The sequence below is a fragment of the Aplysia californica genome, unplaced genomic scaffold (assembly GCF_000002075.1).
Source record: "Aplysia californica isolate F4 #8 unplaced genomic scaffold, AplCal3.0 scaffold00003, whole genome shotgun sequence".
Classification (NCBI taxonomy): domain Eukaryota; kingdom Metazoa; phylum Mollusca; class Gastropoda; order Aplysiida; family Aplysiidae; genus Aplysia; species Aplysia californica.
Window position 1 is genome coordinate 2,424,881 of NW_004797273.1, and position 22,655 is coordinate 2,447,535.

Consider the following 22,655-nt stretch of genomic DNA (forward strand, 5'->3'; position numbering starts at 1 on the left):
CCTACCACCTTTCATCACCGATGTACGTGTGTGTGGCCGGCTAGGGTTGGGAGTTCCTCCGCTGCAGCACCTTGCCCCTGTCCTCCCTCATCCTAGCCGTGGTGGCCGTGGACAGATACGTGCTCATCTGTAGGGTGGGACAGCTCAGGGCCATCAGCCCACGGGCTGCCAAGTGAGTCACTAGCTTGTGTTTTTAGTTTTAGTAAGAGTTTTACGGTACTTGCAACACAATAATCATAAGGTCATATAAGTGTGTGTGCGTGTTTGTGTGTGTGTGTGTTTGCGTGTGTATTTGTGTGTGTGTGTGTGTGTGTGTGTGTGTGTGTGTGTGTGTGTGTGTATGCATGTGTATGTAAGAGAGAAAGAGAGTTATGTGTGCGCATACGTGTGACAGAGTGTAAAATGGTGAAATGGTATAAGTTTAACGCACCTATCAACACTATTAAGGGAGAGAGCGATAGATAGATAGATAGATAGATAGATAGATAGATAGATAGATAGATAGATAGAGAGATAGAGAGATAGAGAGAGAGAAAAAGAGAGAGAGACAGGCAGACAGACAGACAGAGACAGACCGAGAGAGGGAATGAGGGAGAGAGAGAACACAGTAAATTATGTATTTATTCCCTCAGTAGCTTTTTATGTTACAACAAAATCTAGTCCATACCATCGTCTATCATTATGACCCCGTATCAAATGTGAAGAAGTCAAATTACATGTATTTGTCTTTTCCGGTCGTTAAAAATAAAATGTTCTCGATCTTATTACTCCTCGGATCAGTTTACGGTCGTTGAAAATAAAATGTTTCGGATCTTATCACTCCTCGGATCAGGTACATTGTACTCCTGGCGGCAATTGTGAGTGCAGGAGTCGCCGTGCCGCCCATGCTACGGGTGGGCGTCTACCAAAGCGGGGCCACGCCCACCATGCAGGACCAATCGATGGCCCCGCCCACTTCCCAGGACCAACCCATTGCCACGCCTACCGTGAAGGACCAACTGATGGCCAACCATACCGAGAAGGACCAATCAACAATCATGCCCAGCACACAAGACCAATCGATGGCTACGCCCAGCATGCAAGACCAACTGACGACCACGCCCCAAACACAAGGCCAGCAAACGTTTACGACCCCTCAGGACCAAGGGCCCGTCTACCTGGGTCTGTGCATGGTCAATGACCTTCACCTGTCCGCGTCCAGCCTGGAGCGCTACTGGCAGGCCATGGCGGCAGAGTTCCTGATGGTTCTCATGCTCGTCTTCCTCCTCTACAGCCTCGTGTTCCGCACCGTGCACCAGCAGGGGAAGCGGTGGGCGCGAGGAGGAGGCAAGGAAGAGCGATTAGACACCTCGCCCATGGCGTCCTCTAAGGGGTCTTCGCAGAGCGCGAGACACAAAATAGGCCAAGAGAGAGACTCGAAGGAAGCGGAGACATCCGGAGGCTGGAGCAAGAACCGTTCAAACACCTCGCAGTTCTTCTTTTCAAGAGGGTCAGACAGGCAAACAAAACATACGACAGTTCAAGAGACCGGGAAGGCGAGAAGGGCGTCTGAACCAAAAAATCTGAGGGTCAGAGAAAGAGGCCATAGTTCTGCAGGAGCAGGGAGCACAAAGGAAGGTTTCACGGTCCCAGCAAACTTGAATAGAATCGCAGAAAACACTTGGAGTCACGGTCAAGGGGGACCGAACGGCCGTCTCTCAGCCGAAGGACTGACACTGAACAGTTCTCCAGTCTCCATTGAAGGACAGAAAACCAATTTACCCAACTTACCACAATGTTTTCAAATACAAAGTGAGGAGAATTTGACAAGGGAAAAGACATCTGGACCTGCACATATGAGAAACAGAGAAAATAGAGAGCAGAGAAAAGTGTGGTGCGATGACTGGGACAACAACACGATAAGTCCTACCCCAACTGAAGAGACTTTAAATGGTAGAAACAAAAAAAGCATTGCAGACTTCCTGACATACATATTCTCCCACTTGCGGAATTTGTCATTTCGAAAGAAAGACGAGCAGCATGACGACTATGTTGACAGAAAGCAGCGACAGAGGCAACGTGTGGTACAAAGAAAACGGAAAGAAAATACGACATGGTCCATCCATCAGAAGAAGTGCTGGAAACCAAGTCAACGAGATAATAATGATGTCAACGAGGACGGAGTGACATCACTGGACGACGGTCATTACAACGTGCTGACCACAACCACATCTTCTCAGGGCACCCACTCCACCCACTCTGTCAACCAGACTTTTGTCAAAGCATCCGACCTGGGGGTCATATCGTGCATGGCAAAATCCTTCACGAAGACCATCAAGAAAAAACAGCCGTGCGCTTCTTACAAGACCTCCACCAGCACTTGGTACACACAAGACGGTGAACTAATGGCCATGGAGCAGTCCCCTCCTCAGACACCAGTCAAAAGAAATACCTGCTGGCTGAGGAGGAAAACCTTCCGAGCACTCCACTTCACAGCAGCGCAGCGGCGAGCCCATCACAAGTCCGTCCTCAAGCTGGGCAAGCGCCAAAGGGCAAAGGTCAAGATGATTCAGGACGAGATGTCTTCTGAAACGGATATGGGCAGCATGTGTAACAAGCTGGCTTCCAACACTTCTACTGTCTTCGACTGCTCGGATCCAACTATCTCAGTCTGCCAAGAATCATCCACAATAACACGTGTGAGTAGTTTCCGGGCTATCACTCTACTGCAGTCTTCGCCGAAACCTCCCCAAAGTCCTGATCAGAACAAAGAGAACGATGTGCCTCCAACAAACCAGAGCCTGGTTTGCCATTGCTGCCAGCTTGAGCAAACATTTCATTATGAGCAAAGCACCGGAGACACAACACAATCACAGAGTGTTGTACCAAAAGCTACAGCTGACAAACTGACTGAAGAAAACACCTCAAGCTCAGACCAACACTCACCACTCCACACACTGCCCAACACGCCTCTCACACAAAGTCCAGACTCTGGAATAGACCTTTGCCTGGAACCGGAGCAAAATTATCAAAGCAAAGGGAACAGTGGTCAAGACCTTCACCAGAAACAAAATTCCATGATCCCAGAAGCGATAGAATTACCTATGACAAACAGTTGCGAGATACATCTGCCCTTCCATACATCTACCAGCAAGACGGACCTCTCTTCAGAGATGAACATCAAAGTGAACATTGATATTGAAAAAACTCTTCCAGAGCCACATAAGAATATAGCTACACCTCTTTTGGGTGAGTTATCAGAAGCATTGCACAAGGAAAGAGCTCAGACTTATATCAGCTCATATATAGTCCCAAGTACAACCATAAAGAGACCAGTTAATCAAGAAACAGCCAGAGTTACTGATAAACCACCTCATTCAGTACCTGAAAACACAACATTAAACCTATCTTCCGAGAGAGAAGCATCTAAAAGGCAGGGTGTTCCTCTCATGCGTAACTTCATCCAAACTGTAACTCCAGCCTTCAAAAACCTGATTCCCAATAGCACAAGTAACAGAGTTCAACCTCTGCAACAAGGAGAACTTGGCTTACAGCAAAACACCCCAGCAACAAGCCCAGAGGTACCGGACAGTAACGAAGTTCCAAGCTTATCAAAAAGAACAGTCCCCATATCATTGCAACCAAAAGAACCAACCAAACCAATTAATGTAGACAGCATTGCCAAAAATTCATCTTTCCTTTTAAAAAAAAATCAATATTCCACCCAATCATCCAACGTGGGCCCAGCCACTCATCTTTCACCATACCCATCCTCCACGAGCGTCTGGAAGTGGAAAAGGACTACAGCCAGAACTTCCTCCTCCACCCACGAGCAAAAGTACACGAGTCAACACGCAAGTAACCAACACACGAGTCACCAACACACGAGCCACCCAGACAGGAGTCACCAAACAGCCAGTCATCCGCACGTGCGTCATCAGAGGCGCTACTCTGTGGCCCAGGTGAAGACGGCCAAGGTCCTCCTGCTGGTCACCATCGTGTACGTGCTCAGCTTCGCGCCCGTGCTGCTCATGATCCTCAAGCTGGTTCCCTCCCACCCAATTCCTTTCTACGCCTACTTCCTGCACAGCGCCGCCAACCCGCTCATCTATTCCTTCATCAACCAAAACTTCCGCACACAGCTTGGGCTACTGCTCAAATGTAAGAAAACATGAGATTGTGGCGGCAATGGTGGGGGCTTTTTTTTGGGGGGGGGGGGGTTGTCAGTTTAGCAGTAGGGTGTCCCATCTCTCATGTCAAACGAGTCCAGCTGTATGCTGGATTTTAAAAAGTTTTAGTATGAGTTTTACAGCACTTGCAACACAATAAGGTCATATAAGTGTATAAGTGCCGAAGATTAGAGGTGTTGCAAGAGAGTAACAAACACAAAAAAGGAGTAGGAGAGATCGGGACGTTAGATGTTTGATAGGAAAGAAAGACAGCAAACCACATCAGAGCACCCTCCAACCACCTGCTGGCTGGATTTATTCCTACACTCCTACATATTCTGCAAGTAAGTAAGGGTTCTATCTCAGATTTTTAACATCTGCGAGCCAAAGATAAGTCATGTCATGGGGGGGGGGAGGGGGGGAGATGAAAAGGAATACCCAACCAAGCTACCAGGAGAAAACAGCCCGTAAAGAAATTACATAGATCTCTTCAGTGTTTTGGGATTTTTTTTTAGTAGAGGTTTTTCGCCGCACACAACTGTATAAGGTCATCTGAGCGCCAGAAGATTAGAGGTGTTACAAGAGAGTAACAAACATAAAAAAGAAGGAGGGGAAGATAAGGACGATAGACGTTTGATAGGAAAGAAGAAGCAAACCACACCAGAGCACCCGCCAACCACCCACATCTCTTCAGTGTGAGGGGAAAGTTTCGTGCTATTTCTTCAGGGGAGGGGAGGAATAGCCACATGATAAACCTAACATCAGTAGTACTGTAGGCGGTCGAGACAAACATTCACGATTCCTTTTATATGGCCTATGAACTATATTAGAGTGAATGTCTTTAATGTGGAAGAAAAAGCAAAACTTTTCAAATTACATCCCCTTGACTTTGCATTTTTTAACACTATTTTCAGCACACCATAGCTGATAAAGGTTCATTCAAAGTTATAAATGTTGTACTGTTTCCATTTTGTTAGATGATAAGTGTTCACTTCATAATCCTTCAGAAGAATATGAATTTCAAAACTGTTGTGCTGTTTCGTATTGCAACAAAAAGACTATTAAAAGAAATCCGAGATTTCTAAACCCAGTTGTCAATTCTTTTACCTGTGTGTTCTTTTGATACTCAGTGTTCATGGTGGCTTTTATGTACTTTTAATGAACAACATTGTCCACAAGTGCTTTCGTAAAGGAGGGAAGCACAGTGTCTATAAAGAACACACCAGACACATGTGAATAAACAGAGATGTGAATACAAACAGATTCACAATGTCAACACAACATACACACACACAGACACACAAATGCGTGTAAACAACACAGGACACAAAGACATACACGCCTATATGTAAAAAAACACATATGCACAGACATATAAATAACACGTATACTTTTTGTTTCAGGAAAAATTTCATGGCACTTAACATAATACCAGGAATCTGGATATCCAGATTTATCCAGAGAATCGGCAGTTTTGAGGCATAAATTTGAAAAATGTTTTTATTGAAGTTTATAAATCTGTTGTATTGATTGCATGTGCTCAGGAAATATTTTTTCGAAATTCAAATTCTCAATCTTGGAAAAAAAAGTCCTAAAAATTTGTAATGTAGTTACAATAGTTAAAAGAATGAAAGTCTTCTTTTTCTTTCCTATAAAATTTTTCATTCTGGGCTCAGTACAATTGAACAGTTTGCCAGTGATACGTGTGGGTGCTTGAAAAAGGTCCCAGACTGATGTAAGCAAAGCTAATTTGGAGCAGCGAGATGAAAAGGCCAATAAAATTGTACCTGGTCAAAAATTTAGTTCCATCAGAAAAAACGTTAAACCAATTCTTAATAACATGTTGAAAGGATTTTATTACATTTTAAGTCTTACTATTTTTTTCTATTGGCTCTTTTTGCAAAATGTACTTCACCAAAATGTGCTAGAAACGGGGGTTTTCTCCAAAAGATGTTTTTACACTCTGTGTTACAAACTAAGGCATATCTTTAAAACTACTGAAGATCTTAAAAATAATTTGAAGTTAGCGTGTTCAACACTGAATTTGCTACAAAAATGCACCCTTATTTCAATATCCAAAATTTCCGACAACTGAGACCTTTTTCCAGGCACACACACAAATGTTCAAATAAGCAACACAGTTCCTACCTTGACCACCGGTCCGTTGACCTCTACGATGAGCAGTTCCTCCGCTGGAATGTGAGAGAGTTCGCTGACCTCGCGCTTCAAGGTGCGGTACTTTTCCTCCATGCTCAGGCGAAGACCATACTTGACCGGCACGGAGCCGTCCAGTTTGTGAACTGAATGAGTCACGGCATAGGGGGAGGAAGAAAAAAGAAAAGTAAAAACTGATGATCTGGTGCGTGGGAAAAGGGGATAAAAAGCATTTTCAACTAACAAGTAATAGAATGGGAGATGAGAGAAAAAAACAGTATGAACTGACAAGCAGTAGAATGGTTGAAGAGAAAAAAATTATGCGAACAAGAACTGACAACAAACAGAAAGGGTGAAGAGAGAAAAAAGATGAGAACTAACAAATAATAGAATGGATGAAGAGAGAAAAAAACTGTGTGAACTGACAACTAATAAAATGGGAGAAGAGAGAATAACACCAGTGTAAACTAACATACACAATGGTAAGAGAAAAGATATAAAAACATTGTAAACAGACAAGAAATTGTGTGGGATAAAAACTGAGCAACTGACAAATATAGCTTATAAAAACACTGACCAATGGGGGCTCTCATGGCCTAGAGGTTAAGGTGTTGGCCTCTCATTCAAAGGTCCCAGGTTTGAATCCGGGTAGAGACTGAAAAAATTTTTCTCTAAAATTGTCTCGTTTCACCTCCTTTCCTGCTCTCTAGCAATGTGCTGTCGTCTGCTTTTGTCTTCTTTTTCTGCCCCCACCCCCTCACCTCCTTTTCCCCCTCCTCTGGGCTCCCGACTCTTTCTGCAGCCTTTCTCCTACTGCTACTCCTTGGCTCCTTCTTACCGCTGTCTTTCAGTAACACCCCTGATCTTCTGGTAGAAAGATCTACACCTAGCCTTCTCGGACAAGAGTGAAAAATCTCGGAGGGCCCGTGTGCAAGTTGGTGGTCTAAAATCGATAAGAGTAGGCTTCGGCTGACACCTGGGCAAAATTCAAAATTTCCTACTAACTGAAAAAGTTTAATGTGTCCCGCGCACTCATATGACCTTATGCAGTGGCAAGCGCCGTAAAACACTTACCAAAAAAAACCCATAAGAATACTGACCTATGACCTCCAGGTGTATACAGCTGTCCATAGGAAGGGGCAAGGAGAGATGTGAGTACGGGTCAAACCGGACGCTCACATGCTCACACGTCTTGCACTTCACTTGGGACTTGAGTATGCCGTGGAAAAGGTCCACGATTATGGACTGGTTTCGTAGCAAGTGGTTCTCCCATGCCTGGTGAAAAGCAAAACAATAAGGTTACAGCTTTTGACCCAACAGAAACAACCTGTATGTCTACTTAGTGTAGTTCAGTTAGAGTTTTACGGCACTTGCAACACAATATAGTCATAAAAGTGCTCGTTTGTTTTTTTTAGTAAAGGTTTTACAGCGCTCGCAACAGCATAAGGTCATATGAGCGCCAGAAGATTAGAGGTGTTACAAAAGAGTAACAAACATCATGTTTGATAGGAAAGAAGGAGCAAACCACATCAGAGCACCTGCCAACCACCCACGTGCTCAAGTTTAGAGGTATTACAGGAGAGTAACAAACGTGAAGAAGGAGAGATAAGGACGATAGTGTTTGATAGAAACCACAGCAGAGCACCCACCAAGCACTTGCAAAAGCAAAACAATAAGGTAATAACTTTTTAACCAACAGAAAAGGCCTGTATGTCTACTTCACATGCAATAAACAAGATAAAAAACCTACAGAACAGAAGTTATTGCATTTAATAAAATAAATTTTAAAAAGCACTTGAAATATCAAATGAAAGTAACCATTTCAAATAAGGACCAATAATTAACTGCCACAGCATCGGAAACAGCACATGTTGAACACAGCCTCAACTAAAACATTATTATCTTTGTGTGTGTAAATTCCTCCAAATAATAAGCCTCACCTCCCGGGCCACTATTCTGTCTGGTCTCCCATCACTGTCTTTGAGTTCCACATATGGCTTATTATGTACCCTGCGAAAGAGAAGAAGATGAAAGTGATACACACAAAACATGCTACACAATTTCTTTTAAGAAATGACCATTTGATAAGGACAAAAATCCAAAGATTGCATACAATTTTCATGAAATAGATTTGAACATGATAAGCATGAAATATCAAACAGTAAAAGCTTATCATGTGTCGACATGAATCATCGCGTTTCTCACAGCACAGCAACTTAACAAAAACGAAAACAAAGTCATTCCAAAAAACAAAATACCTATTTCCACCTTTTCCCCCTTCATTTTTACTATAATTTGTAAGGGTCTTACTGCTCAAAAAAGCACAAAAACTCCCCAGACTTGTCATAAGCCCTAAAAAAACGTACGTCTCTTATTTATAAAAACTCAAACCCATACATCTTTAAAAAATCAAAAATTCTGATAAATTAATCAAAACACTTGTTCTTTTCACGCTCACAGTCTCACAGTGAAATAACCAGAACCTAGAGACCATTGATTTAAAAAGGAAATGCACACAAATACAAACAGAATGTTTTCTTTAATGCCTCCTGGTACTTTTTCAGAATACACTGCCTGCATATGATCTTGATGACATTCTATGCCTGTTCTTCTACTTCTCCATCTATTTCACTCAGTCCTAGCACAAGAGTCTTCATCGTAGTCTCCAGTGGCTCATCCTTTACCCTTGGCCCTCACCTGTTAAGATCTTCGTGCAGCCCATCAAGTAAAAAGCTGAGCAGTTCTTGTGAGTCGTGTTGTTGGAAGCCATTGAAACGAGGTGCATATTTACCAATGGTCCACTGGGAACAAAATGTAAAATTAAATGTTTCAGCTGTATAAAACAATTGTAGTCATAAATGCACTGTAGGAAGCAATTCAGGAAGACAGGTATAAACCGCTTGCAATTGATCCTGTCAAGTAGTCTAGAGGTTAAGTCACCAGACTCATAATAGTAAGACAGCCAGTTCAGGGTTCAAGGATCTGCTTGCCCAAGCGCTTTGTTCTTGGTAAAGGCATCTTAAACCAATGTTCCTCACTCTACCCAGGTGTGAATGGGTATCCGCAATAGACAGCGAACAATCTTGTCAGTATGTAAATGTTCTCTAAAACATGAAATATTCCAAACTGTCGGATAGACCCCAAAACATTATCAAATATTCTCTTAACCTCAAAACATTCCACAACATTCCCAACTTCACTGACATACATATAACCACAGCCCTTCATTTTCCACTCCCATACTTGGATCCAATATTTTAACAAATTGAAACACTATATAAGCGAGGCTCAGAGGTTCAAATCCTGTGTGGCATGATGCTGCTTTTAAACATCATCATCATCGTTGCCTTTCTCACCCTGCATCAGGGTATAGGCCATGAACAAACAATTTCCACCTTTCTCTATCCTGGGTTGGCGCTGTGAGGTTATTCCATATCTTCCCACTTTTCTGAAAATCAATTTCTGTGATTTTTCTCCAGGTTCTAGGTAGTCTTCCCCTTGATCTTTTATGGTTGTGCTTACTCTGTGTTTTAGAAAGGCCACAGTCTTGACCCAAAAACATTCTACAACATTCCAAACTTCATCAACATACATATAACCGCAATCCTTCGTCCCCCCCCCCCCCCCCCCCCCGTCATACATAGATCAAATATTCTTAAAAACGAACACACTACATTAATGAGGCTTGGAGGTTCAAATCTTGCACGGCATGGTTGTGCTTACCCTGAGTTTGAGAGGGGCTACGGTCTTGGAGGTGCCGCCCCAGAGGTCTTTGATGAGTTCGCCGTACCTCTGGGCAATGTGACCTTTCATGCCCAGAGGGTTGTCTCTGCGGACACACAAAAATAGCACCCGTATGAAATATGTGAAGGGGCTGATTTGTTATTGGTCCAGCATTGTTGTTGCTGTCATCGATCTAGAAGCTGCTGATAAATATGTAGAGCTGCTGATAAATATTTAAACACAAATGACCAACCTCAAATTTAGAAAATTTGCTTTTACAATATGGAAATACTCCATTCATAAGCTATCTCCTTCACCCATAGCACAGCTTTTTTAAATAAACTTTTAAGAAGAGCAATGACATTCACCAGATACCCATTTTGAACCAACTAAAGTGGATGCATACATGCTCAGGCCTTGGAAAAGACACGACAGCCACTAAAAAGCATTAACCTCTTCACCGTCAGGATTGCACTAGAATACCACTAAGTAGTCCAAAACAGAAATCTGGCAGAGAAGTTTATAGAAAGTTTGTACAAGAAAAACCAAACTTAACAGCATTGGAAAGAAGCAACGGAGCAGGCAGCCAAGAGTGAGGTGTATGTGAATCAGCTCTGCCAACTTATACATCACCAGAAATAGAGTGTTCCCTCAGAATCCCCCCCTCGAGTTCTCCCTTAGAATCCTCCCTGAAAATCGTCTCCAGAACCCCAGTAGATTTAGCTTATGTTTTAAATTGATTATGGTCAATAAATGTGAATTACAAATACACTGAAATAAGCAAAAACAAAAATGTGTATTTTCATGTCATTTTAAGACAATTTATCCAAATATTGCAAGGAGGCTCAAATATACACAGGATATACACAACTTTTCTCAAGTCATTTACGATAAGTTGGGTACAACAGATAGAAATGGAATTCAAGAAAAAAAAAACCTGGATTTTATGCAAATCCAATCAGAGTTTTCCCACAGGCGTAAATAAAATCAGAGGGCTCAGATTTCATCATAAACTTTGTAGGTCAGGTGAACCAATGCCACATCTAAGCATTCGTTAGTCCTGCTTCTGGGAGAGCGGAGTTGACACATACATCAATGACATACCTGTTGAGTTCAAACAAGTGTAGGTTGCCCGCAAAGTACTGTGTCAGAGGCCATGTGTTGGACACACACTGGACCGCTGCGTTCATGAAACACGTGTTGCCCAGGTTGTTCAGGCCCGTGGCTCCCTTCTGAGTGGGAGCTGAGAGAAACAAACACAGACCCAGTCAGGTTATTTTCATCAATTTCGGAGCCTCTATAGGTCCTAATCATCATCCTCTACCAGCTATCTTGCCATTTATTAGCTACAAATAGAAAGAATAGTTCTACTCTTAAGACAAAACATTTTCTTTTTTAACTTTATATTTCCAATTCAAACCATTTTCCAGTGTTGATTTTCTTTGTTCATTACCATTTCAGCTTCTCATTTCAAGATTATTTTCACTTTAATACATGGTATTAGATCTTACTCATCTTCTATTTCATTCAAATGAGGTAAAAAAAAAAAATACATACTTAAAACAAGCAGTCATCGTGAAAACAGATCTTACCATCATCTTTCTTGACAGTTTTATTTTTCGCCAGCTGGGACATCTCTTCTGGCCAAGTGAGATCTTTGTTCCGGACTGAAGAAAAAGAAAGCATTGCATTTAAAATTACCATAATCCTTCAAAAACTACTTGAGGCACAATCAATGATACTGTTGTTGAATTGTACATCCATGCAAAGAAAGATTAGGAAAAAGTGAGAGGAAGAAGACGCTCAATTTACTTTTTTAATGTGTTGGTGGGTGGTTGGCGGAGGCTCTGTTGTGGATTGCACCTTTCTTAGCAAACATCAGTCACCCTTATCTCTCCTCCTTTCCTTTGTATTTTACTCTCTCATAACATCTCTACTCTTCGGCATTTATATGACTTTATTGTGTTGCAAGTGCCAAAAAACTCTTACAAAAACTAACAAAACTATGCAATGTCTGTCTCTGAAAAAGAATTGTGCACACCTTTAGCAAATATACACTTTCAAAGAAAACAGCTGTAGAAAAAAGGATAAAAAGATTTTAAAAACACACACAAGAAAGCTCAACGTTCATTGGACATGATGCTAAACAGAGCATTAACAAGTCCGAGTCCATCTTTAAACTGACCAACAAATCTTCTCTTCAGACCTAACAGAACTTACTTTCCAAGAGCATCTGTTGCATATCCTCTATCCCATAATCTTCCACAGTCTTTTCCTCATCTTCTAAAAGAGTTATGTTTTGCTGGAACAGAAAAGCACACATAAGTTTGAAAGAAAACGAGGATACAAATTAACAAATAATTCTTTACAAGTTTCATTTAAAACAAGAAAACATATCAAGTAGATTTAATTTCAAATTTTTGAAAAGGCAATCATAGACTGATAGGGAGAATGTTTCAGGGGTCTTGGGATCTCACAGGGGACACCATTGCAAAGGACAAAAGTGAAAATAAGACAAAAATTATAGTACATTGGCAACGTGTGCTTCAAAAAGAATTTGTTCGCTTTTTTTCCTATAAATCTCTTCATTGCTGTGTAGACTTACTCGTGATTTCCCAAACTGGTTCATTGCCATTTTTTTTTACTGGTAAATAGAAAACATTTTTGAATATGTATTTGTAGCTTCTGCAGTTGCTTATTCTTAATAAAGGGAAATATACCATGGCTTTGTTTGAATGAACAGTCTGCTGTCTCTAAAAATGTAATTAAAACTACTTCAGCATTTAAAGGTATAAAAAAAAAACCCAGCAGACTTATTTCTGAATGCTTGACCCTGAAAACTAAGGGAAAGATTCATCATACAAGTTTTTAAAAAAGTCTTACATCATCTTTCGGATGAATCTTCCACAGCCGAAAGTCTTCTCTGTAGAACCTCAGTTTGTTGCAGAGGAACTCGTAGATCTGGGCAATGGTGTGCTTGCGGCTGAAGGATGCCGTGTGTGCATGGTACCTCCGGGGCTGGCTGGGGTTGGCAGCAAAACCTACGCGAAAACACATCATTCTTCCTAAACACATTTTCTGATGCACAATAGAATTCTTTAGCATACAGACAAGAGCCCCCTGAGTATGTCATACAATAGCACACAGAAAAGAGCCTCTCTATGTATGCCATAGAAGCAAAGCTCCTCAGCTTTCAAAATCCTTGTAAGTTCATAAAGAAGGACGGTCACCCAAAAAGTAAAGTTTTGATAAGGGCATTTCACCTCTATCAAAGCTTTGATGTGTCAGTTTACAAACAACTCATTACTTTCAATAACACACTTTCATCTAACAGCACAAAGAAAATATTTTCAAAAGGATAAGACAAACAAAATTTAGGCAAGGGTCAAGTACCTCACTAGCAGAGAGACCTACCATATACTTCATTTTGACTGGGTTACTCTCAATGTACACACATAAGCCCAACTTACTCCAAGCCATGCCTCCAATCCCCGCCACCATGCCGGTGAGGGTGGTGGCCGGTGGAGGCCTCTGACTGGGTGTCTGGTGGCGCAGGATTCGAACACAGATGGGATACAACTCAAGCTCAGCGCAATAGCCCCCTTTTGGCGCTGTATTGATCACCTAGAAAAAGAAAAGATGACAGGCAGGTGAGAATAGGGTAAATAAGCTCAACTCCAAATACTGAGTTTTACAGCACTTGCAACACATTTAGGTCATATTAGTATCGAAGATTAGAAGAGTTTTCAGAGAATTGAAAAAAAAAAGAAGAAGGCGGTTAATCTCAACAGAACAACTCATAGATCTGAGCTATCAAGTCAACTCTAATACTCAAAGGTGGCTAATTTAACCAAGTTACAGACAAGCAAGGTAAGCTGGTAAATTCATGGTCAATAATCTTACAAAGCTTTTTACTCACAGTTCTAGGCAGGGCTGGGCTTCCTCCGTACCAAGTGGTCAGTGCATGCCAGATGCATTCAGGGACAAGCTCAAAGTCTTTGCCTCGCTGCAACACCACATCTTTTCTCAGTCGACCTCCCTCATTAGTCATTGACACATACTGTAAATAAAAATTAAATGAGTACCATTATCTAATTAGATTACAGCACACAGTAAAGTCGTCCAACAGAAAAAGAAAAAAAAAGGCAACAAAAAAAAAGACAAAAAAGACCAAAAATTTTTTTTTTTTTAAAGTATGCTCCATACACCTAATCATCACTGCATATCACAAATACTATCCAATAAAACACATTTTTCCCCCCAGGTCTACAGAGGGTACCATATCCAGACATTTTATGGCAAAAGACAAGCAGTTTTTTTTAATAAGCTTGATAAAAGACAGGTAATGCAAAGTACTTTAGCAAAAACTTGCAACAAGGCTGGAAATCAATCCAGCATATTAATAATTTTAAATATGACACTCCGCATTCATATCTTAATTTAGTTCATATTTTTCCATTACCTTAGTAGGATTCACAAGGAGCGGATTGTTATTTATGGCAGGTGGTTTGGGGGCTGGACCAATGGCAGGCTTGCGGCTCATCTTCGGAGAAAGACTCGAACTTCTATGGGTGGGCGTAGAGTCTCCAGGGTGCAGCGACTGCGCAACTGGCCTGTAGGGGAAAAAAAGGAGAGTTAAATATTTTAGTTTGGCCTACTGTTTATGCAACACTGAACAAAAATACAGTACTGGTAAAAACTCAACCCTTCAACTTGAATCCACATGAAAACAGGAAAATTCAAAACATTTTTTTAGTTTGCCTCAATTATTAAGTTTTCCTCTGCACTGATGATTGATTGCTTTGTGTAAGACTCAGCCATACACCATATTTAAAAGTGATGTATGACAGTCTTACACTGAGCAGGCAAGATGCTCTCATGTTTTGGTGACTCAACCCCCCCCCCCCAAAAAAAAAAAACTTGTGTTCCAAAAGTCACTTATATGTACAGTTGAACCTGCCCATAACAGTCACTCTAAATCACAAGGGTCCGAGTTACGATCATTCACTCGACTTGACAAAGTCAACAGATGGTTTAAAATCTGAAATCATAACTTATTCATTCCATTTCAATCAAAATTGTTATATATCACTAGAGCTTCTTTGCATCAAGTGAATGTTCACATTCAGACAAATTAGTCCATGAACCCTCACAATGAGCCACACACAAACCCTCACATTGACCCAAACACTACACTGAACCACACATGAACCTTCACACCGAGCCACATACAACACTGAACCATACACTAACCCTCATAAAGAAACACACACAAACCCTAACACTGACCCATACACTATACTGAACCACACATGGACCTTTGCATTGAGCCACACACAAATCCTCACACAGACACACACACTAACCCTCATGACACTGAACCACATACACACTAACCCTCACACTGAGCCACACACTAACCCTCACACAGAGCCACAAACTACAAATACCTGTGCTGAGCATCCCCACCGGCTCGTGTTGCCCCCACCATAATGACAGACTCATCCTCCCAGGCTAATGAACTACCAACATTGCGCCCCTTAGCGATGCGGTGCTGCCGACCGTTTCCGTCACACATCTGTCGATAGAACATTAGAACAAACAAGTCAGGTAAAGAAAATATAAGCAAATACATCGTGATGGATTTATGCTTTCACTGTGCACCTGATTTCTTGACAAACTTTTAGCATGTGAAATACAGTAGCAAGTCAAGTAAAAAGAAAGAATAAATTCATAATGAAGGTGTTATGGATTCACCGGGTACCTGATTTCTAGACAAATTTTCAACATGTGAAATACAGTAACAAATAAAGTAATGAAAAAAAAAAGCATAATGATGATGTTATACTCTGTGTACCTGATTTCTTCAATGACAGATGACAAGAAAAAAGCCCATAGTACTTTTATATTATTTGTAATGCATGCAGATTCTTGATTTTTTATGAAGATTCGCAGATCGACCTTGGCAATGGATACAAGACTAAATAAGGGTGAGCTATTTCTTCAGATACATGGTTTGAGAACAACATCACTAATACGTGGAATAAATTTAAATGAAGTTACCGTTGATGGGAAGATACAAACCTTTTGTAGAAAAAGGGAAATCTCATATTACATAGTGAACTCTGTTTTGGAGTATCAATTTGAGAATACTTCGTTTTCAATCCACTTTGAAAGAGTCACTTATAATTCATGATTTCTCATCATCCAACATTATTCAATATCTTTTCAAATGTTAAATACGATCTATGATATATCTCTGGGAAAAAATATATTTTCACAAAAGCTGACCTGTGTCAGAGTACAGGGCGATTTCAACGTCTAGATCTGACTGATGGATTTGATCCTGTCTCACTAGAGTGCAAACCGTCTTTGTTGTTTACGATTATACTTTTGGCAGAGAAATTTTTCTTTCTTTTAAAATCGTGTACATGTACAACCATAACATTGCTAGTCACCTCTGCATTGACGTACTCCAACCACATATTCCACCACTGCATGTTGACCAGGTACCAGATCTGGCTTGTCTCCAAAGGTTTGCTGCACTCTCTCTCCAACCAGTGCCTGAGACAAAGAGACAATACGAGAAAAGAACAGTTAAGAAGATGCGTTACGAAAAAGCAAAGTAAGATATTGTTTGTTTTAGTAAGTGTTTTACGGCACTTGCAACACAATAAGGTCGTGTAGGTGCAGAAGATTAGAGGTGTTACAAGAGAGTAACAAACACAAAAAAAGAAGGAGGAGAGATAAAGACGATAGATGTTCTCTAGGAAAGAAGGAGAAAACCAAACCAGAGCACCTGCCAACCACCCACAAAGTAAGATAACATAATGATGAATCATAATTAATTTATGATAGAATAGGACAAAGAGTTATAACCAAATAAAACATGCAATAAGCTATATTAATCTACTGGAGGATGAAACAGACAGTCAGCATTTATTGTTTTAGTAAGCATTTCAGGGCACTTGCAGCACAAAAAGGTCATATAAGTACCAAAAGATGAGACGTGTTATAAGAGAGAAACAAACACAAAAAAAGGAGGGGAAGAGATGAGGACGATAGATCTTTAATAAGAAAGAAGAAGCGAACCACACCAGAGAACACACCAACACCCACACAAAATAACAGCAACTTCACTATTGACTGGGATAAAGTTTCAGCATCTCCACTGCTCAACCGAACCCATCTCAGGTTTAAGCATTTACATACTTCCACAGCTGTGGAGCCATTCATAGACATGAGGAATGACACACAGATAAGTATAATTCAATAACAGCAGCAAGAGAGAGTGGCACATTTAAAAAGTGAACTAAACAAATTTTTATATGACCAGACAATATCTACATTTTAAAAAGTAACAACATAAAGAGAGTAGTGCACTTACTGAATGATTTTGCCTTCTTCTTCTTTCGTCTGTGGGGACAGGCCCAACACTATGTGGCATATCTGAGCAAAAGATAAAATTTTAAAATACATAACAATAATAGGGTTATTGGAGGGCAGAGTTCATCTTCAATATAAGGAAAAGTCCAGAACAATGAGGCATATGTAAACAGGATTTAATTAGTTTGAGTATAGAGAAGCATATCGGAACAAAGACAGCCATATAGACCTGGGAAAAGGTAGGACAGACACAATAGAAACAAAAGAAGGAAAGAACAGAAGAAGAATCTACCAGTGGTGCTCTCCAACCACCTGTTTGTATATGAACAAGAAATTAGATCATTGCCACCAAAATTACCATCACCCAGGTTGCAAACAATTACCTGGCTGACGGTAATTTTGGTGAACAGTGGGGATCACCAGGGTAGTAACAGGTATCATTTAATATTTCGCTTAGAAAAACATGCACATGTAGGTGGGAGGTGCAACAATTTTTGCCTCTTTACGACAAAAAAAAAGTGGGTGCTTGTTTGTTTTTGTTTGAGTAAAGAGAAGCACATTGACAAAATAATGTTAATTTAGTGATGGGGAAAAGTAAGACAGATAGCAGACAAAAACAGCAGAGGAAAAGTTAAAGAAGTAAGACCTACTAGCTGCACCCAAAAACCGCCAGAAAAGTGGAAACTGCTATAAATAGTTGACAAACACTGAACCAGACAAAGAATAAAGAGAGGAATCTAGAATGACACAGTTTGCCTTCAAGAAAGGTTGAGCAGATCACTAAAAGGGCAGAAAAAAATACCAGATCAAGACACTGCACAAGTTGTGCTGAGTTATAGTTGACCTCAATTGTCTAGTGATTAGGCTGCCAGACTTACAAAAGTATGAAAGCAGGTTCAAACTCTGGCCTGAACTTGACAATAAGTCCTTAGAAATGGAATCTGACACAGATTTTTCTCCCTTCACAATAATGACAAAGGGTCAAGACAGTGAAAGTTGTTGTTGTTGTTGTTGTTTTTATCGATCCAGCAACAGCTGGGCTCTCGCTCTTCTGTCCAATGCCATGTAGTGATAAGTGTAGGTTTCCTGCAGTTGCAGTAATGTTCCATAAGTGTGTCGTCAATGTTAGGTCTCGGAGGGAGAAGGGTAGCTCTGATGTCATTTAGGGCTGTGACAGTGACAGTGAAAGACCTTGAAGTATGTCTAAAAATAAAGTTCTTCTCAAGGTAAGAATGTTCTGTACCTGACTCAACAGCTGTAAAAAGTCAGTGGTCAGTTGGTTGTTGACCGTCCACAGCAGGTAGTCTTCCATGTTGAGAGAACCATCCTGAGATACAAATGACCTTCAAAGTTGAGTATCTGGCTTCGTTTCATTTGTTTTAGAAAGTTTTACAGCACTTGCAACACAATAAGGTAATGTAAGTGCCGAAGATTTGAGATGTTACAAGCGAGTAACAAACACAAAAAAAAGTAGGAGCGATAAGACGAAAGATGTTTGATAGGAACGAAGGAGCAAAAATCATACCAGAGCACCCGCCAACAGCCGATATGGCTTCAGCACAGGGCAATCTAGGTTCAATGACAATAAAGAACTACACATAAAACATAACCATAAGATGAAGAGATTTTCTTTACATTGTTAAATACAGTGTTCATTCCAGCTCGAAAATAAGGCTATACACCCAACAAAGCTCATTTACTGCTGGGATGAATTAGAAAATAAACATAAGTAAAACACAATAACGAAACCCCTGGGACCTAACAGTGCCACCCTGCAATAGAAATAAATAAATTAATAAACGAATGCATTGATAAATAAATAAATAATGAATAAATTCATTTGCATCAATATGAGCAACAGCGTTCAACTGTGTAACTATGTGAACATTGATATAAAGCTATCTAAAGTCCTGTTTTGAGCTAAGAATTGTTGACATCATAGAACTCACACAATCATTTGTAATTCTTTGAAGCATTAATATCAAGATCAAGACCCAAACTCCATTATGAGATTTTCCCTCACATTTATAAAGATTTCTAAATTCTGAAGGACATTAAATACTCTCCAATCGGCAACTCACTTTCAGAGATAATATTCTGACACACTAAGAATATCGGGCAGGAATCAAAACGTTAAACAAAAACAATCCCCAATACGGCAAGACCTAAGACTTGATCTCCAAAGGCTGTGTCTTAACTTCTCAAGAAGGGCATGCATAAAATCAGACAAAAGTTTAAATACTCTAGAATGCACATTCAAATTATGCTTTTAACATAGCCATTTTAATAAAGGAAGCAAACAAGGTTTTACTAAGAGACCAAAAGGCATGACATTCACTACTGTGAATTTGCTCATTTGCCCATGACATCCGACACAAACTTTCCCAACAATCTAGACAATTCCCATCTATATCATAAACTGACCTTATTGATATCATGACAAGACATGATTTCCTTGGCCACTGTCTCTGGCTCAAGTACTGGCATATCCTGAGCTCTCTGAGAAGGAGAGCAAAGCAAAAATCGCTGTAAAGCAATAGAATAATGACTGAAAAGACAAATAAACATCAACAGCATTTTCTTTTCTTTTTGACAAAACTGCACAACATTCCACGATCTTTCAATTCAGAGCCAGATGCTTTAATTACTACACGAGAACACATAAGACTTCAAACAAAGGTGACAACTAGCTACAACAACAAAAATCCAGAACTTTTCTGAACCTGGGGATATGTGTTTGCAGGGACTTAGATTTTATGGATCATACTATTGTCTTTAGTTTTAGTCGCAGTTTTATATCGCTTGCAACACAATCAAGTCATGTAAATTCTGTTATATTATCTAATACATTTTTCATCAAGACTATTTTTTACATAAAGTACACAATCGCCACAATTTCAGAAACCTAGCTTTCAAAATGTGTTTGGAAAATCAGCTCCTCTGATAAAAAAACATATACGACAAGGCAGCTACTGTAACCACTGACCAGAGTAGCCTCTGAATTGTACTCCTGCCTGACAGTGTTCAGAGCCTCCAGCATCGCCGTGACTTCTTGCTCACTCAGTCGGCCATCTTGGTCCATGTCAAACACTTTGAAGCAAACTGCAATAGACAAAAGTACCATAACATTTCTGAGAATACGTATCAAAGAGTCTCTTTTTCTGATGGTCCTGCTATCATAGATCAAGAAGTTAAATGTACACATTTGACTACAAAAAGTTCAATGAAGCCCTTGTCTGTTCAAGACGAAAACAGAAAATTTTCATTGGATTTTGATGATATTAACTACAGTTACGATGATTCTCAAAGCAACATTAAGCTCACAGCTTCCGTTCTCGTACACAAAAAATCATAGCCGTCACTGAGACAACCATTAAAACTGAAGGGAACACAAATTCTTCCTCCCAGAGAAAATGAAGTTAGAAAGATAGTACATGCTGTTACTTTTTGTTTCTGTTTGTTAGAGAATATTTTTCTAAATATACACGTACTAAAGAGAAAAACACAAAAGAAGACTCACATTTCTGTCTTTCCAAAGACGGACCTCTGCAGCAGGCAGATATCCCACAGGCCATTTCTTTAAAGTCAATGTGGTTGTCGCAGTTCTCATCGAATGCCAGAAACAAAGCTGTGAGTGGAAAACAGCAAAGAATTTGTATTGATTTTTTTTTTTATGTAGGTAATTTTACCCTCCCATCGACACAATTTAGGTTAAAAGCATAAAATGTACTTAAGAGATTCACAAACATCAAACTATTTTCAGATGCATCATCGCCATTCCATCTTTTCACCCATCCCGTAACCGTACTAACATCCAGAAATGCATCACCATATTCTTCAATCGCCTTTGATTATGTGCAAGGGTAGAATGACAAAAAAAGCATAAGGCACTGTAGTTCTAGAGCCCACATTATTAAGAAGTAAGTTCAAATTTGATGATAAGATGTTGCTTCTAATCAGATAAGAAAATATCACACAAGAGACAAAATTTTGCAGTCAACACTAGTATTAAAACAAAGACCAATTGAAATTTAAAAACTATACCTCACATATTAAATCCCCCATCTTATTTTTGTTCCAGAGTTCACCAAGTTAAGGTCTTTCATCTTTACTTACAAATATCATATCAGTCATGATAAAGAACCCAGCTGTAAAAAAAAAACAACAACTCACATTCACAGAGCTTATCAGGGAGCGGAGGGCTCACTTGAGACTTGAACAGCTCAAGGTCAAAACGTCCAGTCTTGGAAAGGGCCTTCAACTTCCAGTATCGTATTTCCAGCTCTAGAATCTCGCGCTCCTCCACTGAAGATGACAGCAAAGAGCAAAAAAAATGTATTTTTTTAGTAAGAGTTTTATGGCACTTGCAACACAATAAGGTCGTAAGTGTCCAAGAATAGATGGGTTAAAAGAGAGTAACATACACAAAAAAGGCGGAAGAGATAAGGACGATAGATGTTTGATAGGAAAGAAGGAGCAAACCACACCAGAGCACCCGCCAACAACCCACGAGAAAAAATTGTCAGACATGTCAAATTAAAGCAGCAGAAGTTTAAGAACTAGTTAGATTGTTTCCACACACACACACACACAAACAACACAAAAACAAAACAACAACATGATGACATAAATGGTCAAGTAAGATACACAAAAGTAAGATCATGTTTTTGAAACTGACTCATACCTATGATTAAGTTTCCAAACTTCAAAGTTTCAACAAGTAACTGAATAATTCAGATTGCTTCAAAAGCTTCCAAAAAATAAAGAAATTACTCATATTACTTTCTTCAGAAGCCTCCAAAGAGAACTATTCCATAACTTTGTACACACATAACACACACAAAAATATCTTCATCAACTGACCCTCAGCCCCAACCCCTCCAAAGTCTGTACAATAACCCCCTCCCAAGCACCATCTCATACAGCGTGAGAAAAATTCTCAACCCCTCTCCACAGCTGAGTGTCTTCAAACTGTTGTTGTCTCATAAACTGTGGAAAAGGAGGCAACTTTCCTATCTGCTCAGTTGCAGGGGTGTTTTGAATTCAGCTGCAACATCGGAAGATAAAAAGCTTGTGGCTTCATGTGGTCATGCCGAACCAGGACGCCACCACAGAGACAAGTCGCATTAACATTTTGACTGATTGAGTAAACAGAAGCACATCGACAAAATAACGGTCATTCAGAGCTGAGAATAAATAAGACAGATTAAAAAAACCAGAGAGAGAGAGAGAAAAAAAGTAGGG

General features: G+C 40.2%; 1 protein-coding gene across 1 annotated transcript in view; it reads right to left on the reverse strand.

The window, feature by feature from the left end:
* The window catches only part of LOC101863703 (ubiquitin carboxyl-terminal hydrolase 32), a 60,106-nt gene that overhangs the window by 26,154 nt on the left and 11,297 nt on the right, over positions 1-22,655 (reverse strand). Inside the window, exons 6-25 of the mRNA XM_005089119.3 lie at positions 21,585-21,716; positions 20,932-21,039; positions 20,398-20,513; positions 19,836-19,910; positions 18,655-18,738; positions 17,413-17,474; positions 16,484-16,589; positions 15,476-15,603; positions 14,488-14,638; positions 13,945-14,085; positions 13,496-13,649; positions 12,909-13,066; positions 12,246-12,327; positions 11,618-11,692; positions 11,130-11,268; positions 10,026-10,131; positions 9,000-9,103; positions 8,243-8,312; positions 7,403-7,577; positions 6,297-6,448 (exon numbers count right to left, since the gene is read on the reverse strand). Coding sequence (XP_005089176.1) covers positions 6,297-6,448; positions 7,403-7,577; positions 8,243-8,312; positions 9,000-9,103; positions 10,026-10,131; positions 11,130-11,268; positions 11,618-11,692; positions 12,246-12,327; positions 12,909-13,066; positions 13,496-13,649; positions 13,945-14,085; positions 14,488-14,638; positions 15,476-15,603; positions 16,484-16,589; positions 17,413-17,474; positions 18,655-18,738; positions 19,836-19,910; positions 20,398-20,513; positions 20,932-21,039; positions 21,585-21,716 — 2,318 coding nt within the window. The remainder of the gene's footprint in view (positions 1-6,296; positions 6,449-7,402; positions 7,578-8,242; positions 8,313-8,999; positions 9,104-10,025; positions 10,132-11,129; positions 11,269-11,617; positions 11,693-12,245; positions 12,328-12,908; positions 13,067-13,495; positions 13,650-13,944; positions 14,086-14,487; positions 14,639-15,475; positions 15,604-16,483; positions 16,590-17,412; positions 17,475-18,654; positions 18,739-19,835; positions 19,911-20,397; positions 20,514-20,931; positions 21,040-21,584; positions 21,717-22,655) is intronic.